At 27.8% G+C, this 20022-nt stretch overlaps 2 protein-coding genes across 3 annotated transcripts; both read right to left on the bottom strand.

Annotated features, from left to right (window-relative positions):
* Positions 1-842: 842 nt before the first annotated feature.
* LOC107438680 (mitochondrial fission process protein 1) lies at positions 843-10477 on the bottom strand. 2 transcript variants are annotated; one of them, XR_015428683.1, is made up of 4 exons: positions 9962-10477; positions 7075-7202; positions 3121-4482; positions 843-2996 (listed from the first exon to the last, which is right to left on the bottom strand). XR_015428683.1 is itself a non-coding variant. In XM_043048440.3 (3 exons), the coding sequence occupies exons 1-3, from the start codon at positions 10017-10019 to the stop codon at positions 4198-4200; spliced, it is 471 nt and encodes a 156-aa protein (XP_042904374.2). In that variant the 5' UTR covers positions 10020-10477; the 3' UTR covers positions 843-4197. The 2 variants fall into 2 exon arrangements, 1 of the variants encoding a protein (XP_042904374.2); XM_043048440.3 differs by having other exon boundaries at positions 843-4482.
* A 2257-nt stretch (positions 10478-12734) lies between these two features.
* Positions 12735-19992, bottom strand: GatC (glutamyl-tRNA(Gln) amidotransferase subunit C, mitochondrial). Its single transcript, XM_043048444.3, has 4 exons — positions 19837-19992; positions 19124-19290; positions 17315-17418; positions 12735-12918 (listed from the first exon to the last, which is right to left on the bottom strand). The coding sequence occupies exons 1-4, from the start codon at positions 19915-19917 to the stop codon at positions 12884-12886; spliced, it is 387 nt and encodes a 128-aa protein (XP_042904378.2). The 5' UTR covers positions 19918-19992; the 3' UTR covers positions 12735-12883.
* Positions 19993-20022: the final 30 nt, after the last annotated feature.

Raw genomic sequence — 20022 nt, 5'->3', positions numbered from 1 at the left:
TTATTTTATATTATAACAGTCATTGAACAGCCGACCCAACTCCGTATCCTTGTAATTTTGATCCCAATCCAGAAAACAAAGGAGCTCCTGGATCAGTACACCCAAAGGTATTGATTTGTTATGGGAACATAGAGGACTTTGCGACCCGACAGAATTAGCGTGCATCAGAAACCAGCTACTATATGGCGAGTCTTCGGCCTGTGGAGATCGAACCCACGATCTCTTCGACATGGGCTCAGTGCCCTACCAACCAGGCTATCCCGGGCCTTTTAAGAACTACTTATGTTCAACTCCATAACCTTATAATTTCGAACCCAACCCAGAAGACATGGGAACTCTTGATTCAAGTATTCACCTTCGCAGAGAACTTTTTGATGGAATTAACCCGCATTTGTGTTACATAGAGAAAAACCACGAAAACTTCCCAGGATTGGCTTGACGACAAGGGGACTATAACCCACAATCTATCACTGAGAATACTTTACGTCAGAACTGTGGTCAGTGCGAACCAGGTGCGGAATTGGAATCAACCAGTCATCGCGGGGATTCGAACCCGGTTCACCTCATTAGAAGGCGACCGCTTTATCCCCTGAGCCACCACGGCTCCATATCAATATTTATCGTATTCACGATATATTGTGAGAATATGTCCTCAATATCGCTATCCCGATAATTAAAAAAGATCGATATTTCGTGATACATCGCCCACTTCTAATTATGACAAATTCCAAATGGTTTGTTTTCCATTACCCATTCCAAATCATTAACTTTTCGTCATAGATTACACTTTTTTTTAAAGAAACCTTAACCTTAACGGTAAAAAAAAAGAAATAACGACAGTATAGAATAAGTAAACATGCTTTATTGAGCTTTATTAAAATGATTATTTGCTTTATTGAAAATGATTGCAAGAGAATAATAAATAAATTTATTGCTACAAAATTAACTCTTTTGGAGTTCCAAAGTTTGTATTTTAAAATTTCATGAAAGGCACTGAATTATTCATGTTAATAACACAAACACAAGCAAAATTTCAAGCATATATACTACAAAAATATATTAAATATAAAATGAGATCATAGTTCTCACATAGTATTAAAATAAACTTTGAAGGTAACAACAGTTATTTTCTAGAAAATGACAAAACACACATAACAAAATGGATGGAAGGCAATTGAGCAAAAGGTCCAAAAATACTTTAGAGTGAGGGGGGGGGGAAGATTTGCCAACATTAAATAACCACTATCTATTCAATTAAAAAATTTATACTACACAAAATCGTATATTGTAATTCAGAAAAAAATCTTAGATAAGAATGAGACATTTAATAGACAATGAGATAATAGATAATGAGACAGATAGATAAATGAAACATTTAGGATATTTATATTGACGGTAAAAAGTACAGTGAAATACTCTTCTTAAAAGTAAAATTAATAAAGAACCACAAACACCCATGAGAAAAAATAAATATTTCCAATAAAAATGAGTAAATGTATAAAAAAATTTTTGTTTTCTCCCATTCAAGAAATAAATAGCATTTAAACATCAAACATAGATTTAATTGGCAAACTTCCAAAAACAAATTTAAAAAAAATACTCAAAAAAATTCAGCAATTCCTATAAAATGTGTTAATATTTTAGTTTTTCCATTTAAAAAATACCTAAGCTAGTCATATATTTAGCTATTTCATTATTACATTTGTATATTACATTGTAGTACTTAAAATTAAAAAGAACAATAACATACTGAAAAGTGCGTAATGATTCTAATAAACTATGTTTAAGATTTCCTCCCCCCCAATTTAGAAATTGAAGTAGAGAAAGCATGAAAAATACGTTATGAGGCATCACGCTTAACTTTCCAGTATGAAACAAAAAAAGTTCTACGTAAGTAGATTTATGTTGGCACCATTATAACCTAACTTTATTTATATACAAATATAAAATTTCACTTCTTCATTAAATCATTGTCAAATTACATCTTGCTTTTCGTTGATGCGAGAGTTTGATAGGTCCTAATTCAAATTATTGATGGCTCAAATATAAATCTCAATATTCAATAGCTCAAATATTTTAAATAGGCACACAGAAATTCAGAAGTACTCAGAATTCTCCACAGAAATTCCGAAGGATTCATAGTTTCGAAGCGGAATCACTGAAGTTATAAGTGCACAAACAGATAACTAATTAATTGGTATATTTGGAACGTGTTACTCAAAAATAAACCTAATCAATAGCAAAATAATATTTTCATTCAATATTTGTACAGTAATATTTCAATATTTGTACTTATTAATAGATGCATAACAAATTAAACAATTCATATTTTAAATAGGCACCCAGAAGTTTGGAAGTATTGGGTCCTAAGGATTCAGTTTCCAAGGGGAATCACTGAAGTTATAAGTGCACTGATAGATAACCATTTAATAGGCATATTTGGAACGTACTACTCAAAAATAAACCTAATCAAAAACAAATATTTTCATTAATACACATCTTGAAACTCTCGAATATATCCCACACATCCAAAAAAATTTCATAACTAGGAAATTCCTTTCATGTTATTTAACAATTGAAGAAAATACTCCATATAAATTTTAACTCATATCATTTTTTTAATAATGAGGAGTAATTGAGGATTATTTACAAAGGAATATAATTATACTTCTCAAACAAGAAGCAAAATAAAAAATAAATAAGATAGATAAATACATCATTGGAAATTATATTATTACATATTTATAAACCCTTTAACAAAACATGACAGCAACTAGTAAATCTTTAATTCAATATGGAGAAATCAACATAAAAAAAGGAAAAAACCAATTAAAAAATGAATATAAACATAAAAACATAGGAAGAAATAAATTAAGCAACATATAAAGAAATTATACAAAATTTAAATTTTTGTTGTTACATACATAAGCTACGATACATATTTCGCATTTTATGCGTTATTGTAGGTGAAATTTAATCAGATAATTCTTATTCATCTTGCATAAAGAAAGATATAAAACTGGAGTGAAAACTAGTAACAAGAGGAGAACACTTAGGAAGAAATAATTTCTAAAATAAAGAACTAGAAAAGAGACTTTTAGCAATTGCCATTTACACAACAAAGCAATTGATTTACAAACAGAAGAAATTCTTAAGCTAGATGTAAAATCATTAGAATGCATTCCTTATTGAATAAAGGTTACAGGAAAAAATAACTTTTCTTAAATAACTGCATGCTATCTTAAAGACAAAAAGTGACACTTAAAGTAACAATGCATTAAGCAATGCTACACTGGATGAATAATACAATGCTACACCGGAGCACTATCTCCAGTGCTCAGTACAGAAATTATAAATTTATTTAAATGCAATATATCTATGATTAACACTAGTTTTGTCTTTCAGAAAGATTATCCTCATATTTTTATTTTGCTTAATGAAATATTACATGTTCTACTTTTTAAAAAAATCATCAATAAAAATTCTAAACACTTCTAAAGTATATCATAAAACACTAAATGCTTATTCATGAGGATACTACGACTATTCAAGTCAATATCAATGTAAAACTATCCATATAAATGGTAATATAAAACTATAAAGATTATACAATGTTCTATTATCAGAAAAACAACATCTCCAAGAAATTCATTTTTATGTTTTATCTGAACTCTAAAATGTTCTTTTTTTTTTTTCTTTTTTAAGTTAAGATTATCTAGATTGTATTATACCTTTCCCTGTTGTTTTCATAAAAGAAGAATGCAAACGACATTAACTGAAAATTGCCAAGAATATACCAGAAATTTACATAAATTCCACATAAAACATTTTCAGCATCTCCACAAGGAGAAATTAATTAACTAATTTAATGTTCTATCCACATACTAAAATATTTTAAAAATTAAGAACATCTAGATTATATTTCTCTTTCACTGTTGTTTTCGTAAAAGAAGAATGCAAACAATATTAACTGGAAATTCCTAAGAATATACTAGAAGTTTTCTAAAATTCTACATAAAACATTTTCAAAATCTCCACAAGAAGGACATCTTTATATTCCTATCCACATGCTGAAATATTTCAAAAATTAAGAATATCTAGATTAAATTTTTTCTTTCATTGTTGTTTCCATAAAAAAATGCAAACAATATTAACAGAAAATTGCTAAGTATACACTATAACTTCACATATTAAATTCTACATGAACCATTTTCTAAAAGTATTGTTCATTATAGAATCTACTAAGTGATCTATTGGTTTAACAATAAAAGGGATGCTACCAAGACCTATAGCTACTGTAGTCCATTTTCTAGTGGAAGACGGTAGTTTAGTATTTTTCTTTAGCAAATACATGGAGGTTGCACAAAGCCTATTGATTGTAAATCCTGGAATAGCTACAGAAGCTAAGGTTTGCCAAACTAGAGTATCCACAGCAGATGTAACTAGTTTTACTTTTCTGGAAGGGTCATTTTCATCCAGAATCTAAAAGATGAAAAAAATAAATTTTTTAATACAGATGTAATCAGAGCTATGCACATATGCTTAACTATTATACAATGTAAAATAAGCAGCACAAGAAGGCAAGATTATTAAAGTGTAGAAGAATAATGTAAAAAGTGATTATCATAAAAAAATTTAATTTTTAATTTGAAATGTGTCTGAGCGAGTCAGATTTTAGATATACAAAGAAAGCCAAGTATAAGGTAACACAGGGTAAGTCAATAACTAGTTTTATATCTTCAAAAAACTGCAAAATGTAAAGAAGTTTTAAATATATATACTGTTGTATGTATAAAAATTAATATAGAATTTTTATAAAAAATAAAACTTTCAAAAACATTAAAGAATAAATTTTTTCAAAATTAGGTGATGATAAAAGGATTGAAATCAGTGCTGAGATATATTGAAATTTTTAATACCACGATAAATTATTGGTTAATATCGATACTTTAGATACAACTCTAATGATATCTCTTAATTATATTTGCGATACAAATTAAATGGAATTTTTTCACCAATTGAAAAATCTTAAACGTTGACCCCCCAAATATTGAACATTATCTATTTAATGACCATTTATACATTTCAGATATATATGCATCATATACCTTACTAATTTAATGTCAGTTTTCTACAGATGTTCCTTTTTATTAATTTTTTAGAGAATTGGATTTAAAGAAAAACTATACGATACACTATAAAAAAAATAACGGCTCATTCATACAGAAATTACTCATTTCTTTGTTTTAGTATACACAGTTTGGAAAAAATAAGCTGGCCAATACATTTATTATACCGCCACTCGAAAGAAACAGCACTCAAGCAAAGCAGCTCAGTCGCTAATGTCCTCAAACTGTTTAACACTGTGCAAATGAAAAGATTTTAATCATTGGGTCATGATAAAGTCTGTACTTTTTGAGTATCAGTATTTATCGAATGTCAATATTCTTTGGTATTATTGGGTGTTAATGTTCATTTTTTGCTGATATTTATCGTATTCACGAAATATCCTGATAAAATATTTTTAATGTCTTTATTGCGGTAATTAAAAAATATCAATATTTTATAACATATTGCCCAGCTTTAGTTGAAACTAGTTACAAGAATCCATAAATTGCTAGTAAAAATTATTTTTTAAGTGATTTTGCATCCACATGAAGTTTTTCATCCTATCTAAGTTTGTGAAGAGACTAGTAGACAAAAAATATTAATTGATTTTTTACAAACATTTAAACTATTGAATGTGAAACAAGCTGCAATCAGCCAGTAGGTGTAGAATAATAACCGTGATAGAATTGTGGCTAGGGCGCCATTGTCGCAGAAAGTTACCGAGTTCTTCAAGAAAGATTTTTCCTTTGAGAAGTAAAAAAAATTGGTTTTCTTTTCAGCAAAAAATTTTCGAAATATATTATCTTTTCTACAAAATTATATTTAAAAGATTATTTTCTCGCACATTGGTGTAGAAAAAAAATGCTTGTGATTTTTCTATTCTCATTTGAGAATAATGAAAAATAAAAAATAATGAAGCAAAAAATTTTGGTCTTCTTTTGTACAGAAATTATCGGAAGATATGCAGATTTGCAGTTGATCTTTCCTTTAGAATAACAATCAAAAGATGCCTTTCTTGCACATCGGAGTAGAAAAAAACGTGTGTAGTTTTTTCTATTCTTGTTTGAGAATAATGAAAAATGAAGAATAATGAAGTAAAAAATTTGGTTTTCTTCTCTGCAGAATTTTTTGTTCTATTTTTTTATGCAGGTATTACTATAGATTTTCTCATAGTTTTTAAAATCCGATGTTTTTAATACGATATTATTTATTACAACAACTGAATCTCGAAATGAAAACACGCATTTAATTAACACTTTTTGAAGAGTATGATTCATGTGATTTTGCTGACGTTCTTTTTTTCGGTAGTTACTGTTACAGATTTCATGATTTTTTTAACTTTTTTTTTTAATGTGATGATGATTTACTTAATGCAAATAAAGAAATAATCAGTGCGTTTTTCTCCAACAAAATAAGAGAAGATCGCCCGTAATGTTAGAATTTAAAAAATATTACACATTCAATTAAATTAAAAATTCAATTACATATTCAAAAATTATTTTATTTGATCCCAAAAAAAAATTTTTTTTTGTGTAGTTGATGCTTTTGTTACTTTAAATTAGCAACATGTATATTTGTTCTTTTTAAAAGTAACTTGCAGAAAGATATTAGTATTAGAGAGGTATGGTGCAGGAATCTTGAAAAAATTCGGTCACAGGGAGGACAATATTCAGCAAATAATTTAAGTAAGCTAGTTTTCTATCACATAACATGAGGGATAATTCTATTCCAAAATATTTCCACTAAGAGATTAAAAAATACTGAAGGCATTAAGCTTTCTTAACCTAATAGTGAAAAAAAAAAGAATTACTGAGCATGTTCATGATATTGCAAACCATAGCATAATCATGAATGTGTGATATCTGCAAGCAACAAGTTTAAGAGCTGGTTTGTCCTTGACCTCATTTATTCTGCTTTAAATAATAGTTTAAGTTACTAAGGTATTAAATTCTATAAATAACTTACTTTATTCCTTTTTTTTACTTTATCTGCAGTATCGGCAAAAACATACCCAAACGCTACCACATAACTAGCATGAACAAAACTCTTTTTAACCAAAGCTCTGAAAGATTCTCCAACTTCATTTGCATAACCTGAAATTAAAAAAAATACATTAAAATAAAACTTATTAGACTGCAATAAGTACACAAAATTAATGTTACATTTCAATATGAAAAGAATACTTTAATCATTTTTAGCCAAATCTAGTTCTAAATTTATTATAATATATTTCAACACGACAAACAAATTTTCTTTCAAATGTAACTTTCCCTATGGCAGAATTTTTTTGGGCTTTCTGCAACAAACCTTTCTAGCACTATTATCTTTCTGAAAGATATTTTCAATAATAACAAATATACATGTTACTAAATTTTTTTTAAAGGAAAAAAAAACAGAAGCATTGTGTTTACAAAAAATAAATATATTAGGATAAAATAAAATGTTATAGAATTTTTTTATTTGAATATGAAATATTTTTTTAATTTCAATATTATGGGCGACATTCTCGCATTTTGTAAGGGGGAAAATACACTAATTATTTCCTTTTGCATTTTGAAAATCATCATATTGCAAAAAAATAATAAAAATCCTGAAATCCGTAGTAGTAACTAGTGGGGGGAGGAGGATGCCAATGAAATAACGAAAATCGGACTCTTGAAAAGGTGTTACTAAATGTATGTCTCGTTTCAAGATTCGGCTGTTATAATAAATAATAATAGAAATCAAAAGAAACTGTCAAAAACCAATCGATAGAATCATTACGTTAAAAGTTAAATATTCAGTATCGAGATTCGAATTTTCCATATTTTTATAAATATATCAGGTCACTTGAAAACCACGTGAAAATCAATATCACATATCTACCAACAATATAGAACAATGATATAAAACAATGGAGATTTTACAAGCAACATTATTTTGGGCTATGACTAAAGTTTTGTTACATCATGCATAATTATGTCAGTCAAAAAGAGAAATTAAAAATAGGAAATAATATAAGCACCTACATTTAGCGCAGTAAAAATTTTATGTACATAGAACTTAATCTAAGGAAGATTTTTTTTAAATCATTATTTATAATTACTTAAACTATAAACACTCAGCATACTGCAGTGCTGGCATTAGCACTATTTGTTGAGAAATAAGAGTATTTGCTATTAGCAGATACTTTATCGACAAAATTGTTTTACTTTATTTCTTCAACAATTACAGAGAAATTTGAGAATATACAGGTAAACAGGAGATAGTCGTAAAAATCAGGAGTTTTCGTTAAAAAAACAGGAGACTTGGCTTGTCAGGTATGATATCATTAACTGCTGAAAATACAATCGAAACACTGCATATATATATATATGCTTAGATATTATATATATGCTTAGATATTATATATATACAGTACAGAACCCGTTATCCGGAAATCAGTAAACCGGAAAACCAAAAAACCGGAACGAAATTCAATACATTTTCCCGCCATTTTTTTAAAAAAAAAAATTTTTTTCCTCATAAGATTTTAGGATTTTTCTTTCTTTTTTGAAAGATGTCTACCTTACCATCATTTTGGAAATAATCATTAGTGTATTACTTCATTTTTTCAAGATTATTTCCAAATAATTTTTTTTTAGTTGGGTTTAACAATTAAAAAAACGGCTTTTTGTAGCGATCCAGAAAACTGGAAAAATCAGTTATCCGGAATAGCGATGGTCCCTATCGTTCCGGATAATCGGTTCTCTACTGTATATTTACTATCCCAAGAAATTTTGAACACAGTATACAATTACTACTTTAGTTTTCATATTATGAAATGGATTATATCTATAATAAATGAGTTAAAGATTGGAAGTGAAAAATTGAATAGGGGTAACTTGTGTGGTACATCTCATCACCACTCTTGGACAAGCCTTTAACTTATCAGAAGTTAAATAATTAGTCAGAATCGTTTAATACCTTGATGAGCTTAGTTGGGATGAACTGGAACCTGTACAAAAACCTGTATCTCAAAAGAATGGCTAAAAAAAGTTCATTTTTCATTTATCATAATAATGATTGATATTTAAAACTGATCCATGATCAAATGAAAAAACTTCACTCTACTTTCAGATTAGATTTTAGTCAAACTAACCTCTCTAACTCTGTTTAATATTCTCTATTGATATTTACTAGTTAACTCATTTCTGTATTGGTTCCTGCTTACACCAAACACCTTTTCCAGGATGCCAAAAAAAAAAAAAAAATTTAACAAGTAAAAATCTTTAAAAAGTATAAAAAGAAAATTAATAACTTGCAAGGGGAGATTATAAGTTGGTCCCTTTTTGTAATGTTTTTCCTCAGTTCCTTTCATACCAGTACTAAGTTGGTGCCAAAACTTAATGATTACTTACCCTACCTTATCATAAATAAAAAAAATACAAATAAAAACAATATACATTTTATATGATATTGAACTGAAACAATCATTGAACCTGAACAAGCAGATTAGCACAACGTTTAAAATACATTAATTTAATAACTGTTAAAATTAATTTTAGTTATGATGTAAAAGAATTTTATATAACTTGCTTTATAGGCGCGAGAGGTTATGTTCATAAACAAAATATTTCCATAGATAGTTTATCTATTAAATAAATATAGTTGTATTCAAATTCACTTACATGACCGATTACATTTTTGTAATAAGCCAGTAAGCTAATAAAATAGTAAAAAACCGCATAGAAATGTTCTATGTTTAATAAATGCCTATTGGTTATTCTAATGCATTATTACATCATGTAAGTTACAATAATACAAAATAATTCAAAAAATAAAATAACTAAATTTGAATTCGAAAGATATATAAATAAATAAAAATATTTACCCAACAATCTAATAGGAGTGTCTCGATAAATGTCTATTTCAGCAGTTTGATCTCCCATTTTAATTTCAACTATGTCCTGCTTCACCTTTTCCCGTGCATGTCCTTTTGATTTTGTTTACATTACAGAGGATAATAGCGGTAAACTTTATACTCTCTGTTTCTGTCCTACTTAATGCTAAACTATTTCTCCCTAAAAATTTATTTTGAGGAGCACTTCAACTTCAACTCAAAAACATAATTACTACAGGACAATTCGAACTGAAGTTTACGTATGAAAATTCGAACATGCGAGTGAGAACCTGATTGGTTTAATTTGGAAAAAACTCGCTAATCATGTTCTCGCTCGCATCTCTGAACTCGCATATGGGATTTTTTTTTTCGCAGGTAATGTGACAGACCCTAACTAATGTGTTGTAGTAGTAATAATACTTTTATTAAGTCACATTTAAGAAGCTTTAGAAATATATTTCACTGATCTGGTTCTCATATTTCTCCGACGGCAATCGGGTGTGCGGCAACTGCATTTTGGCGTGAATGTTCCTTTTCACTTTTCCCTCGAGCCGCTTTGACAGCCCAGGGTCAACGACCTCTAAAGAGAGCATTTATAAGATTTTAGGAAATACGATATAACATTTCCTAAATTCATTAAAACCTGAAGGCATTTATATAATTATTTTATTAAAAAAACAAATTTGATATGCTTAAATATAGTGCAGCGGTGATACTTCATCAATTAGTAAGGTGTAGGTACTGTGGTAATAGGTTTTTACGACCTCCCTAAATAAAATTTTTAAAAGATTACATTTTCAATTTTAAAGTGAAATTGTTCACGAAGGTCTCCTGTACATGTTTTGATGAAAATCCCTTTTCAAAAAACATTTTAAATATAATTCTAAAACCAATCAAAGTACCTACAACCAATCGATATTTTTCGATTGCGTTATAGCAGAAATTTGAAGAAAAAGTTTCTATTTCAATTTCGATCCCTTCGGAGGCTATCAGTAGCTTTCCAAAAGCAACTTTTTTTTTTTGTTTCTAGTGAAAGAGTAATTTTATTTACAATGTCATCGGTTCTTTGACTTGATTGAAGAATAATCTATGTCAATGAAGTAAAAATATAAATATCTAATTATTTTTTATGAGTGGTTATTATAATCAGCTCAATCGGGAAGCTATCAAAAATTGCCAAACTATAATTGATACCAGCGAGGCTCATTTAATTATAGTAATAAGGGCCTAATATAAGTACTGTGATAATAGTTTTTTTTTTTACGCTGCCTAAACTTCAGCCTAAGTATCCAGCTTTCTTTTAAAGAATAGACAATAATCATCACTTACAAACAAAATTTGTATTAAAAAACCTAAATACTTTTTCAAACAATAGCTTAATTATAAAATATGGGGAACTAAATTTTTGTCATCGATTGTTCTTATATTGAGGTTTCAAGTAATTATATTGCTCTGAATTTTAGGATCAGAAGCTGATTTATAATTTTCTAAAAGATCTCCAACAATATCGGGTATGATTCTATGTTTACAAGGTGTCTTTTCGCACTAAATCGATGATTGATTAGATTGTTTTATAGAATGATATATATTGTTAAACAAGACATTTTAATGAAACTTTGATTTTTATCATAAGAAAATGTCAACATACTTCTGCTTTTTAGCATAGAACATAGATTTTTTTCCGATTTTACATCTAACAATCTCTCGGCCTTAGGCACCCATGACTGACATCTAATGATCACGGTCTTGAGACACAAATTTTACCCATGCAGTGAAATTGGGTAAGCAAAAGAGAACGTTTAAAATTAATTATTTTGTGGTTAAATTTTTAAATTTTATTTGAAAAAGCAATTTTGTGATTAAACTTTTGATCTTCATTCGACTAAACAATTCTGTGATTAACTGTTTTTATAGAAACCTAGAGATGCTTTATTTGTGTTTGTAACTTAATACTCAGGTTTGACTGTGATTTGCATAATTAGTTTTTTAATAAAAATCTAATTAACATTTGTAAATATCTGTAATAATATACTTTTCAACTTTTAATTCAATTCCTGGAATGCATATTTTTTTTTAACTTCAAAATTCTTTTTTTTTATTAGTTAACACAGTTTTTGGTTAATTCTGAAGAAGCTCAACATGATGATGGTCCTATCCACACAACTGTGTTTTCAGTAGTTACAGCTACACTCAAACTTTTCCCAGAACTCTGTTTTATCGTGTGAAGTACTTAAAAAAAATTTTTTTTTGCACAGTCAACTTATTATTTTTTAAATTGTTTTTTGCAGAAAGTACAGACACAAGCTGTCTGAACTGGAAAGGCTGATCAAATCGTCAAAAAAAAAATTGCTTAGAATAATAGATTAGCTCATATAAACATGAATAGTTATTTCTTAATAACTTTTCCCTGATAAATAATCCAATTTATTACTCTAAACAACTTTTAATGAATTTTTTCTTTAAGTTTTAGCATTTTTTTGAGCATGAGTGTAAATTAAATCTTGCAGAAAAATTTGTCTTTTAAAAGTAGTTGATTAGTGTCTACATTTTTAAAGTAGTTTGTAACTACTACTTTTAAAAAAAGTTATAGTGGTATGTAATAAATGTAGTTAACTACATTTTTAGTAAAGTAGTTGTAGTTAGTTACAAAAAAATTTAGTTTTTCTGACCACTGCAAAGAAAATCTAAAATTTTAGAGGTTTCACATATCATGCTTTGTACTTATAAATTCGGACAAATAAAGTTTTACTAAAATAACAAAACAGTGGTTTATAATAGATTTATTGTCTTTTTTTTTAAAACTACATTATATACAGAGAGAAGATTCATTGTAAAAGACAAATCAGTTATAATGAAACGCATGAATAGATTCTTAAATAACTGTTTTAATTTCATATTAAGCCTAGTACTCGGTTAGCTTTTATCTTGTTGATTTGTTGAATAAGTACCTAAAAATAAATATAAGCCAATGTATAATAAGTAATGCAATTAATAAAATAGCAATAAATAATCAAAGGAAATTAGTAAACAGTAAAAAAAATAAGACAATATAACAGTGATTGACGAGCTTAGTAGAAGAAAATTGTAAGCAACACTTTAATGAGTTTTAGAACATCAACTTTCGAAAACCTAGCAACAGTTGGAAGCTGTTTATTAAACAAATTTTTCTATCAATTATTGTAATGGGTAACTGCTGTACTATAGTGTACCAAAATACTGTGCTTTTTGCAACCTTTTATCACTAAGATCTTTAATTAAGAAATAATTATGCATAAAGATTGTGAAGATGCACGGGCAGCAGTGAAGAGAAATGTTGAATAAAAAGTTGTTTCCAATAACAAATTTTTAAAAATTTTTTTTTAAAAAAAGATTAAATCTTTAGAATAATGAAAAGGACACAGGTTCTCAAATTCTCTGTTAATACACTGAATTCCTATGTAATCATAATTCAATGGAACTCAACTACTTCTTGTTTGCTTACTATTATTTTCAATCCTTTTACCTTACGCAGAACTACTTATGAAATAAGTTATGCTAACATCTTCAATATTAAATGACAATAAATGTTCATTGGAACTGATAATATTGAATTTTTAACTTGAAATTTATAAACCAGTGAAAAAAATTATGCTTGCTATTTAATATCACATAATGGCTAAAGAAAAAATTTTAGAAAAAAAAGAGACAAATAGATAAGAGAATATAGATAGGTAATAGAAAGAGACATAGTTTTATTTCCTCATCTATACGCAAACATGTATTTTATTAGCATTTACTACTTTAAACACATTTTTGCAAAATGAAATTAAGAAGTTTTTTGCTAATGTTTATTCCCAAGCTTAAACAAAATGTTACATAATTTTATATTGATAAGATCACTAAAAAAGCTATGCCCAAAAAATAAAAAGATTTTCTCCACTTTTTATATGGGAAGTTTAAGTTTATTATGTTTGCAATCTACGGCATAAGTTTATTTCGACCACTATATATATATATATAGCAATTTCGAGGGTAAGCCCCTTAATTTACTGTTCTTGAATTGAAGTGCCACTTCATACTTTTACCATTACCTTTTTAATTTATTTTACGAACTTAGCACTGTATGAAATTTTGGTTACACATATTATAACCAAATTTTGAAATAAAGACAATACCAAGCAATATAAATTGAGAGAAACAGAAAAAAAGGAAATGAATTTAAATTATTTTGACAGAAAAGGCTTCGATTAATGACTATGCGCATCGCATATAGTTAAAATTTACTTGAAGGCAAAGCTTAATGTTACAAGAGCAGAAACGAGCTCAAGCTTATTAATTGAAACAAATTACGGATATACCTTACACACTGGAAAAACACTTTTCCACACTATTGTTAGCTATTAAGCAGAAAGTAAAGAGTTAAATAACTTGGAATTTTTGAGGGAAAAATAAAACATACCCTCGTCTATTAATATAATCCCTTATGTACAAATTCTGTTACACATTTCAAACAAAAAATATTTATTGAAGTAAGGGAAATTGGTCCATAGTACAACATATTGTACCTTGAACCATTGAATGTAGCTTCTAGTAGAACACTCATTATGAGTGATTTTTCTTTAAACTTGTTAGTCGATTAATTTTTTTTTTTTTTTACAAAATGTGAGTGGCATATTTGTGAAAATTGAGCTGGTTGTATTTAGCTTATAATGATCTAAGGTACAAATACACAGACTAGCCAAGGTACTATAAGCATACACTTTGTTGATTTTCATAGGACTTGTGCAAAAATGAGCTTTTACTTTACTTTTTTTCATTTTTTTAAAAAAAAGAAAATTAGTATTTTACTGAGATGACTTTTAGTGCCCACTTACTTTATTATTTATTAGTTCTGCTTGCAAGTTCTATAATGTTCAATTTTTTAAAAATTGATTGGAAAAAAATTCAACTAAAAAACAGAAAAAGCTCTCTATCACATGCCTGTGTCCAAGTTTTTGATAGGAACCCTCAGGGCAATAGAAAAAGAGGGAGACCAAAAAATATATTGTGCAGGACAATTGAAAACAATAGGAAAGACAAGGAGAGAGGCAAAATATCTGGCCACAAATAGGGTGAAATGGAAAGTTATGATAGAAGGCCTATGCTCCAATTCGGAGTAAAAAGGAATATGTATGTATCACATGCTCGTAAAACCTGAAATGGTCCCTAACACATCATGTAGCACAGCATATTAAATTATGAAATATACATGGGTTATTTTCTCAAAGCATTAACTTTTGCTTAAGACAATTAGGAAAAATTCATCTCATAATAACTTAGTTGGTAACTTTTACATTAAGGTCATATATCAATGACCAACAATAGAAAATAAAAAAAAATTGACAGTTTTAAATTGTAATTGCTTGGGAAAATGTAATTACTGTCTCCTCACTTAAATTCTTTAAATACATAAAATGTTAAATTTTTTTTCCATGATTCAAGAATTAAAAAGTAAATATGGGAGAACATATTAGGTAATATTTATTTGAAAATGTAAGTAACATTAATTAATTATTATTTATCGAGAATTTTGAAGAACTATTAGTAATTTTCTTAAGAATTTTCACTTTTTCACTGCAAAAACAATTTTGTATCACTCATATTTTTATATTACATAAGACCACATTTTTTAGGCTAGCACACAATGTAAAACCAAAACTTTTGTTTGTATTTTTAAAATGATTTTTTGAGTACAGGGACTGTAATGACAATAAGCTGGAAAAAAAACACCTTTTTTTAATGAAAAAAAAACACCTTTTTTTTCATTTCCAGGTATAATTTTTCTTAACTACACCATTTTCTCTATAATAAGTTAAAAACATAATAGATATTGTTTGTTTTACTCATTAAAATATATTTTGAATAATCAATCTAAATTGTTTATGGTTAGAAATTTGCTTTGGTGGCATTTTTTCAAATGACGTACAAATTCATTCTTTGTATATCTTGTGCCATATATATATATTGTTTCAATAAAGCCAAAGCTTTGGCTTTATTGATACAATATCAGAAAGCACTCTGTTTTGCGGATATAATCGTGTGGGCTGAAGAAAAGATTATATCTTTTCTTTCCGGTTTTTTAAATAAAATTTCATCCTTTTTCTTTTTTTTTTCTTCCTTTTTAAACTGTTGTTTGTTATTTTTTTTACTTATTTCCCCCCCCTTTTTCTTCATATGTCTATTATTTTTCTTTGTTTTATTCTTTATTTTGAACTTATCTAATGAGTTCTGTTTACTTGCAGCTTAAGCGCAATAAATGAAACTTATTGTTTTTCTTAACTTTCTTCATGTTTTCCTGTTTTTATTTATTAATATATATATATATATATATATATATATATATATATATATATATATATATATATATATATATATATATATATATATATATATATATATATATATATATATATATATATATATATTATATAAAATTAAGAAATGACAATGAGTAATTAAAGTTTTTGAAATTTTTAAAAATTAGTATTTTTTTAAGTTACCCTAATACTTATTTATGCTCACAATTTTTTAAATAAAAATTGACATAAAATCAAAATTATGAAATTCACTTGTTAATGTTGTTAAAATTATAACATAACAAAATGTGCAGACATTCTAAATTATTCAATTCTAATTGTTCTGAAAAGAAAGAATTATTTTTGCAACCTGGAAGTTATATTTTATTCAATTAGAGCAAATAGAGTATCCATTTATCACTGTTACACTTTCATAATATAGTGTTTCAATGGCACTTTTTGTACTTAGGATAGTAATTATACATAGTTGGGGACAGAAACAATATGATGTGTAGAACAAAGCATACAAATTATTTGAAGAATATTGAATATGCATATTCAAGTCGACATTCATATTAAATCAGAATATGTATGCTTTTATCACTGTTACACTTTCATAATATAGTAAATTAATTAAAATGTTCTGAAATGTGCATGGGGGACAAAGTACAATGATGACATTTTAACATAGTTTATTTTTTTTTTAAATATAAAATGTATCTGGTGCATATTTCTTTCACTCCAGGTCAGTATTTTAAGCAAAACATACCATTAAATAATAAAAATGAATATTTTAATGAGAAATATTGCTTAAGGATGCTAAAGTTAATAAATTGAAAAAATAACCTAATATAATTATATTAAGAAAGAAAAAAAAATACTTGAGTTAAAATGTTCACTAAAAGGTTGATTATTTCTACTAAAGTATTTTTTTGTCTCATTTAATGTTTATAATCAATTATTTTACAACTTAAATATAAAAGAAATATTTCAAATAAAATAAAAAAGCTGACAAATTATTTTATATTACCTAATGGAGCAACATAATAAAATTCTTCTGACACAGGTGCAATTTCCATTAATTCTTTTCTATTGAAATTTGTCTTAGCTTCATCATTTCGAAGATTTTCGTTTCTGAAAAAAATAGTGTTCAATAATTAATGCAAACTTAATATATATATATATATATACAGTCAAACCTCGTTAATTCGACACTCTCGGGACCTCTGAAAAACTGACGAATTAAGCGGAGTGACGAATAAACCGGAGTTGCATTGTTTTTCAAAAAATTTGGAAAATACCTATAAATTAACAATTATTACATACAGTAGCGAAATTTCAATTTCTTAAAATAAAAAAAACGTTAAAGAATTTGCATTAAAACAATTCAATTAAAACATAGCATCAGAAGAAAGACAAACAGTATGGTTTACATACTTGTCCGAATTCCGTTACCCCCTCGTAAGGTCAGAGAAAAGGAGCATTATTGCAACTCTTTCTGCAAGAGGTGATGGAAGGAAGGGTGAGACAAAAGGGCAGGGGAAAAACGCTTCCAGGGTCCGAATTCCAAGAACCAGTTGCCTACTGCGAATGGCAAAATTAGCCAAGTGGAAATTTCCGCAAAAGTTGACTGGAGAAAAGCAATTTCCCAGTGAAAACATTCTTTAAAGTGTCATTTTATCCGGAGTTCATAATTCCCCCATGACGTATTAAACGGAGTTTGCTAACACTGAATCCAATGCAAATCAATCGGGACTTGAAAATAACCGTCGAAATAACCGGAGTGACGAATTAAGCGAGTGTCAAATTATCGAGGTCCGACTGTATAAATATAATTTTTTTTTACTAATTTGACAATAACTATTGAAAAGAAGTTTACAGGATGGCCACTCAAATCAGCAAATTTCCCTGATTTTTCCAGGTTTTTCAGGAAAAAATTCTAAAATTTCCAGGTCAATGTGCTTTTTATCCCCTAATAAAGTGTAGGATGGATGCAAGAAAAGTGTCAATACATTATAATTTTTTTTTTAAATGTTATTTTATCATCTTTGACTCAGGGGATAGAGTGTTAGCCAGGTCACCTCATTTAAGAAACCATTAGAGTTTCATGTGGCATTTTAGTTTAACAGGGTTATAATGGACCAAATTTTTATGCAAGCATAAGTTGATGCTATTTCAACTGTTCGGCAATAAATTTCTGTCTTAAAGTGGGTATACCAGATGGTAAAATAATTTTCATTAAGAAAATTAGTAAATAATTTAAATTAGTAAAATGAAGAAAAATAAAAGAAAAAATTCCAGCTTTTCATGCCGAGAAAAAAAAGATTTTCTTTCCAGCTTTTCTTACCCAGAGAAAAAATTCCAGGTTTTTATCCAAATTTCCCTGATTTTACCAATACAAAAAAAAATCCCCTGATAATTCTAGGTGGGTGGCTATCCTGGTTAGGGAAAAAAGAATTCAAATTCATAATAGCTACAGTGAATGCATAATCAAATTTATTTAAACTAAATAGTTTAGAAATAAGATAAACCAGGAATGTTTTTATGTAGGTACTCCTGCCAAAATAATCACCAAGTTTCGGGGACTCCCACGCAATGGTCTGCAAGGAAAAAAATCACAAAATCTACAAAAATAAATAAATCACATAAGGGGACTAACTTGAAGGACTTATAGCCACCTTCAGACAAACCTCAACATTTTCTTAATTGTTTACTTTAACTACAATTGCTAAGTGGCAATTGTAGTTGGCACTAACAGAAGATGACAGGAAAATATCTCCAGTGAACTAATGATAAAATATTTAAAATGCTTTATTAAAGAAAAATTATGTATATAAACCTGTCATATACTGTATTAATCAGTGGTTCAACAGAATCTGTCTTGACTTCCATTAAATTATCAGCAAACTGTATTGATTTTTCAAGCCTCTGAATGCCAGCAGCAGTTGAGAAGTCCACCAATGCCAATCTCTCTAAGCTTTCTACAGTTTCTTTACTAACTGAATGCTAAAAGTATATAATTTTTAATTAAGACATGGAGATTTTGTAACAACTAATTTATATAAGCCTCACTTTTTTGTCTTTACATTACAATATTTGTATATATTTCCATTTCGTGATCTGTCACAGCAATAAAAAAAAAGCTTGTAGAGGTTTCCTCATGTTTGGCTAAGAGATTCCATGATGTTTTTTAACAGCTGCTCTGAAGCTGCTAGGATTTGGCGATTATTCTGCCACAGATCACGATACGGAAGTCTTCCCTAATATTTCTAAGCAGATTTTGTAGTGAACAACTTTGCAGAACAATATAAAAGGAAACTTTTTTTTTAACATGATTCCGTTAAAACAAGTTTTAATGATAAAAACTTGTAATGAATATTCAAAGATAATAAATAATTGTTTCGAAAAAATTTAGAATTTAAAAGTGCAATCGAAAACTAGAGTTAACGCGAACAAGTGAAATCATACGTTCAAGATTAGAAATTTTGCATAGGACATTAGACAAAATATTTATTAATGAATTATAAAGGTAGGTAGAATTATAATTTTTACCAAAACTGAGTTTCCTGAGAATTTTCTAGTAGAAAATTTAAATAAATGTTTTTTACACAAACTAATAAGAGAATAATTCATTTTGAATATTCTTTATGTTTACACTGCAGAGCTACAGTGGGAGTTACAGTTAAAATTTTAACAAGCAAACCACAGTTAAGCTTCCTTACAAAATTTTAAAATTAT

This window comes from Parasteatoda tepidariorum, chromosome 8 (genome assembly GCF_982258835.1).
Source record: "Parasteatoda tepidariorum strain Cologne lab strain chromosome 8, Ptep-v5.0, whole genome shotgun sequence".
Lineage (NCBI taxonomy): Eukaryota > Metazoa > Arthropoda > Arachnida > Araneae > Theridiidae > Parasteatoda > Parasteatoda tepidariorum.
Note: the sequence above shows the minus strand (reverse complement) of the source record. Positions and strands in the feature narration are given on the sequence as shown.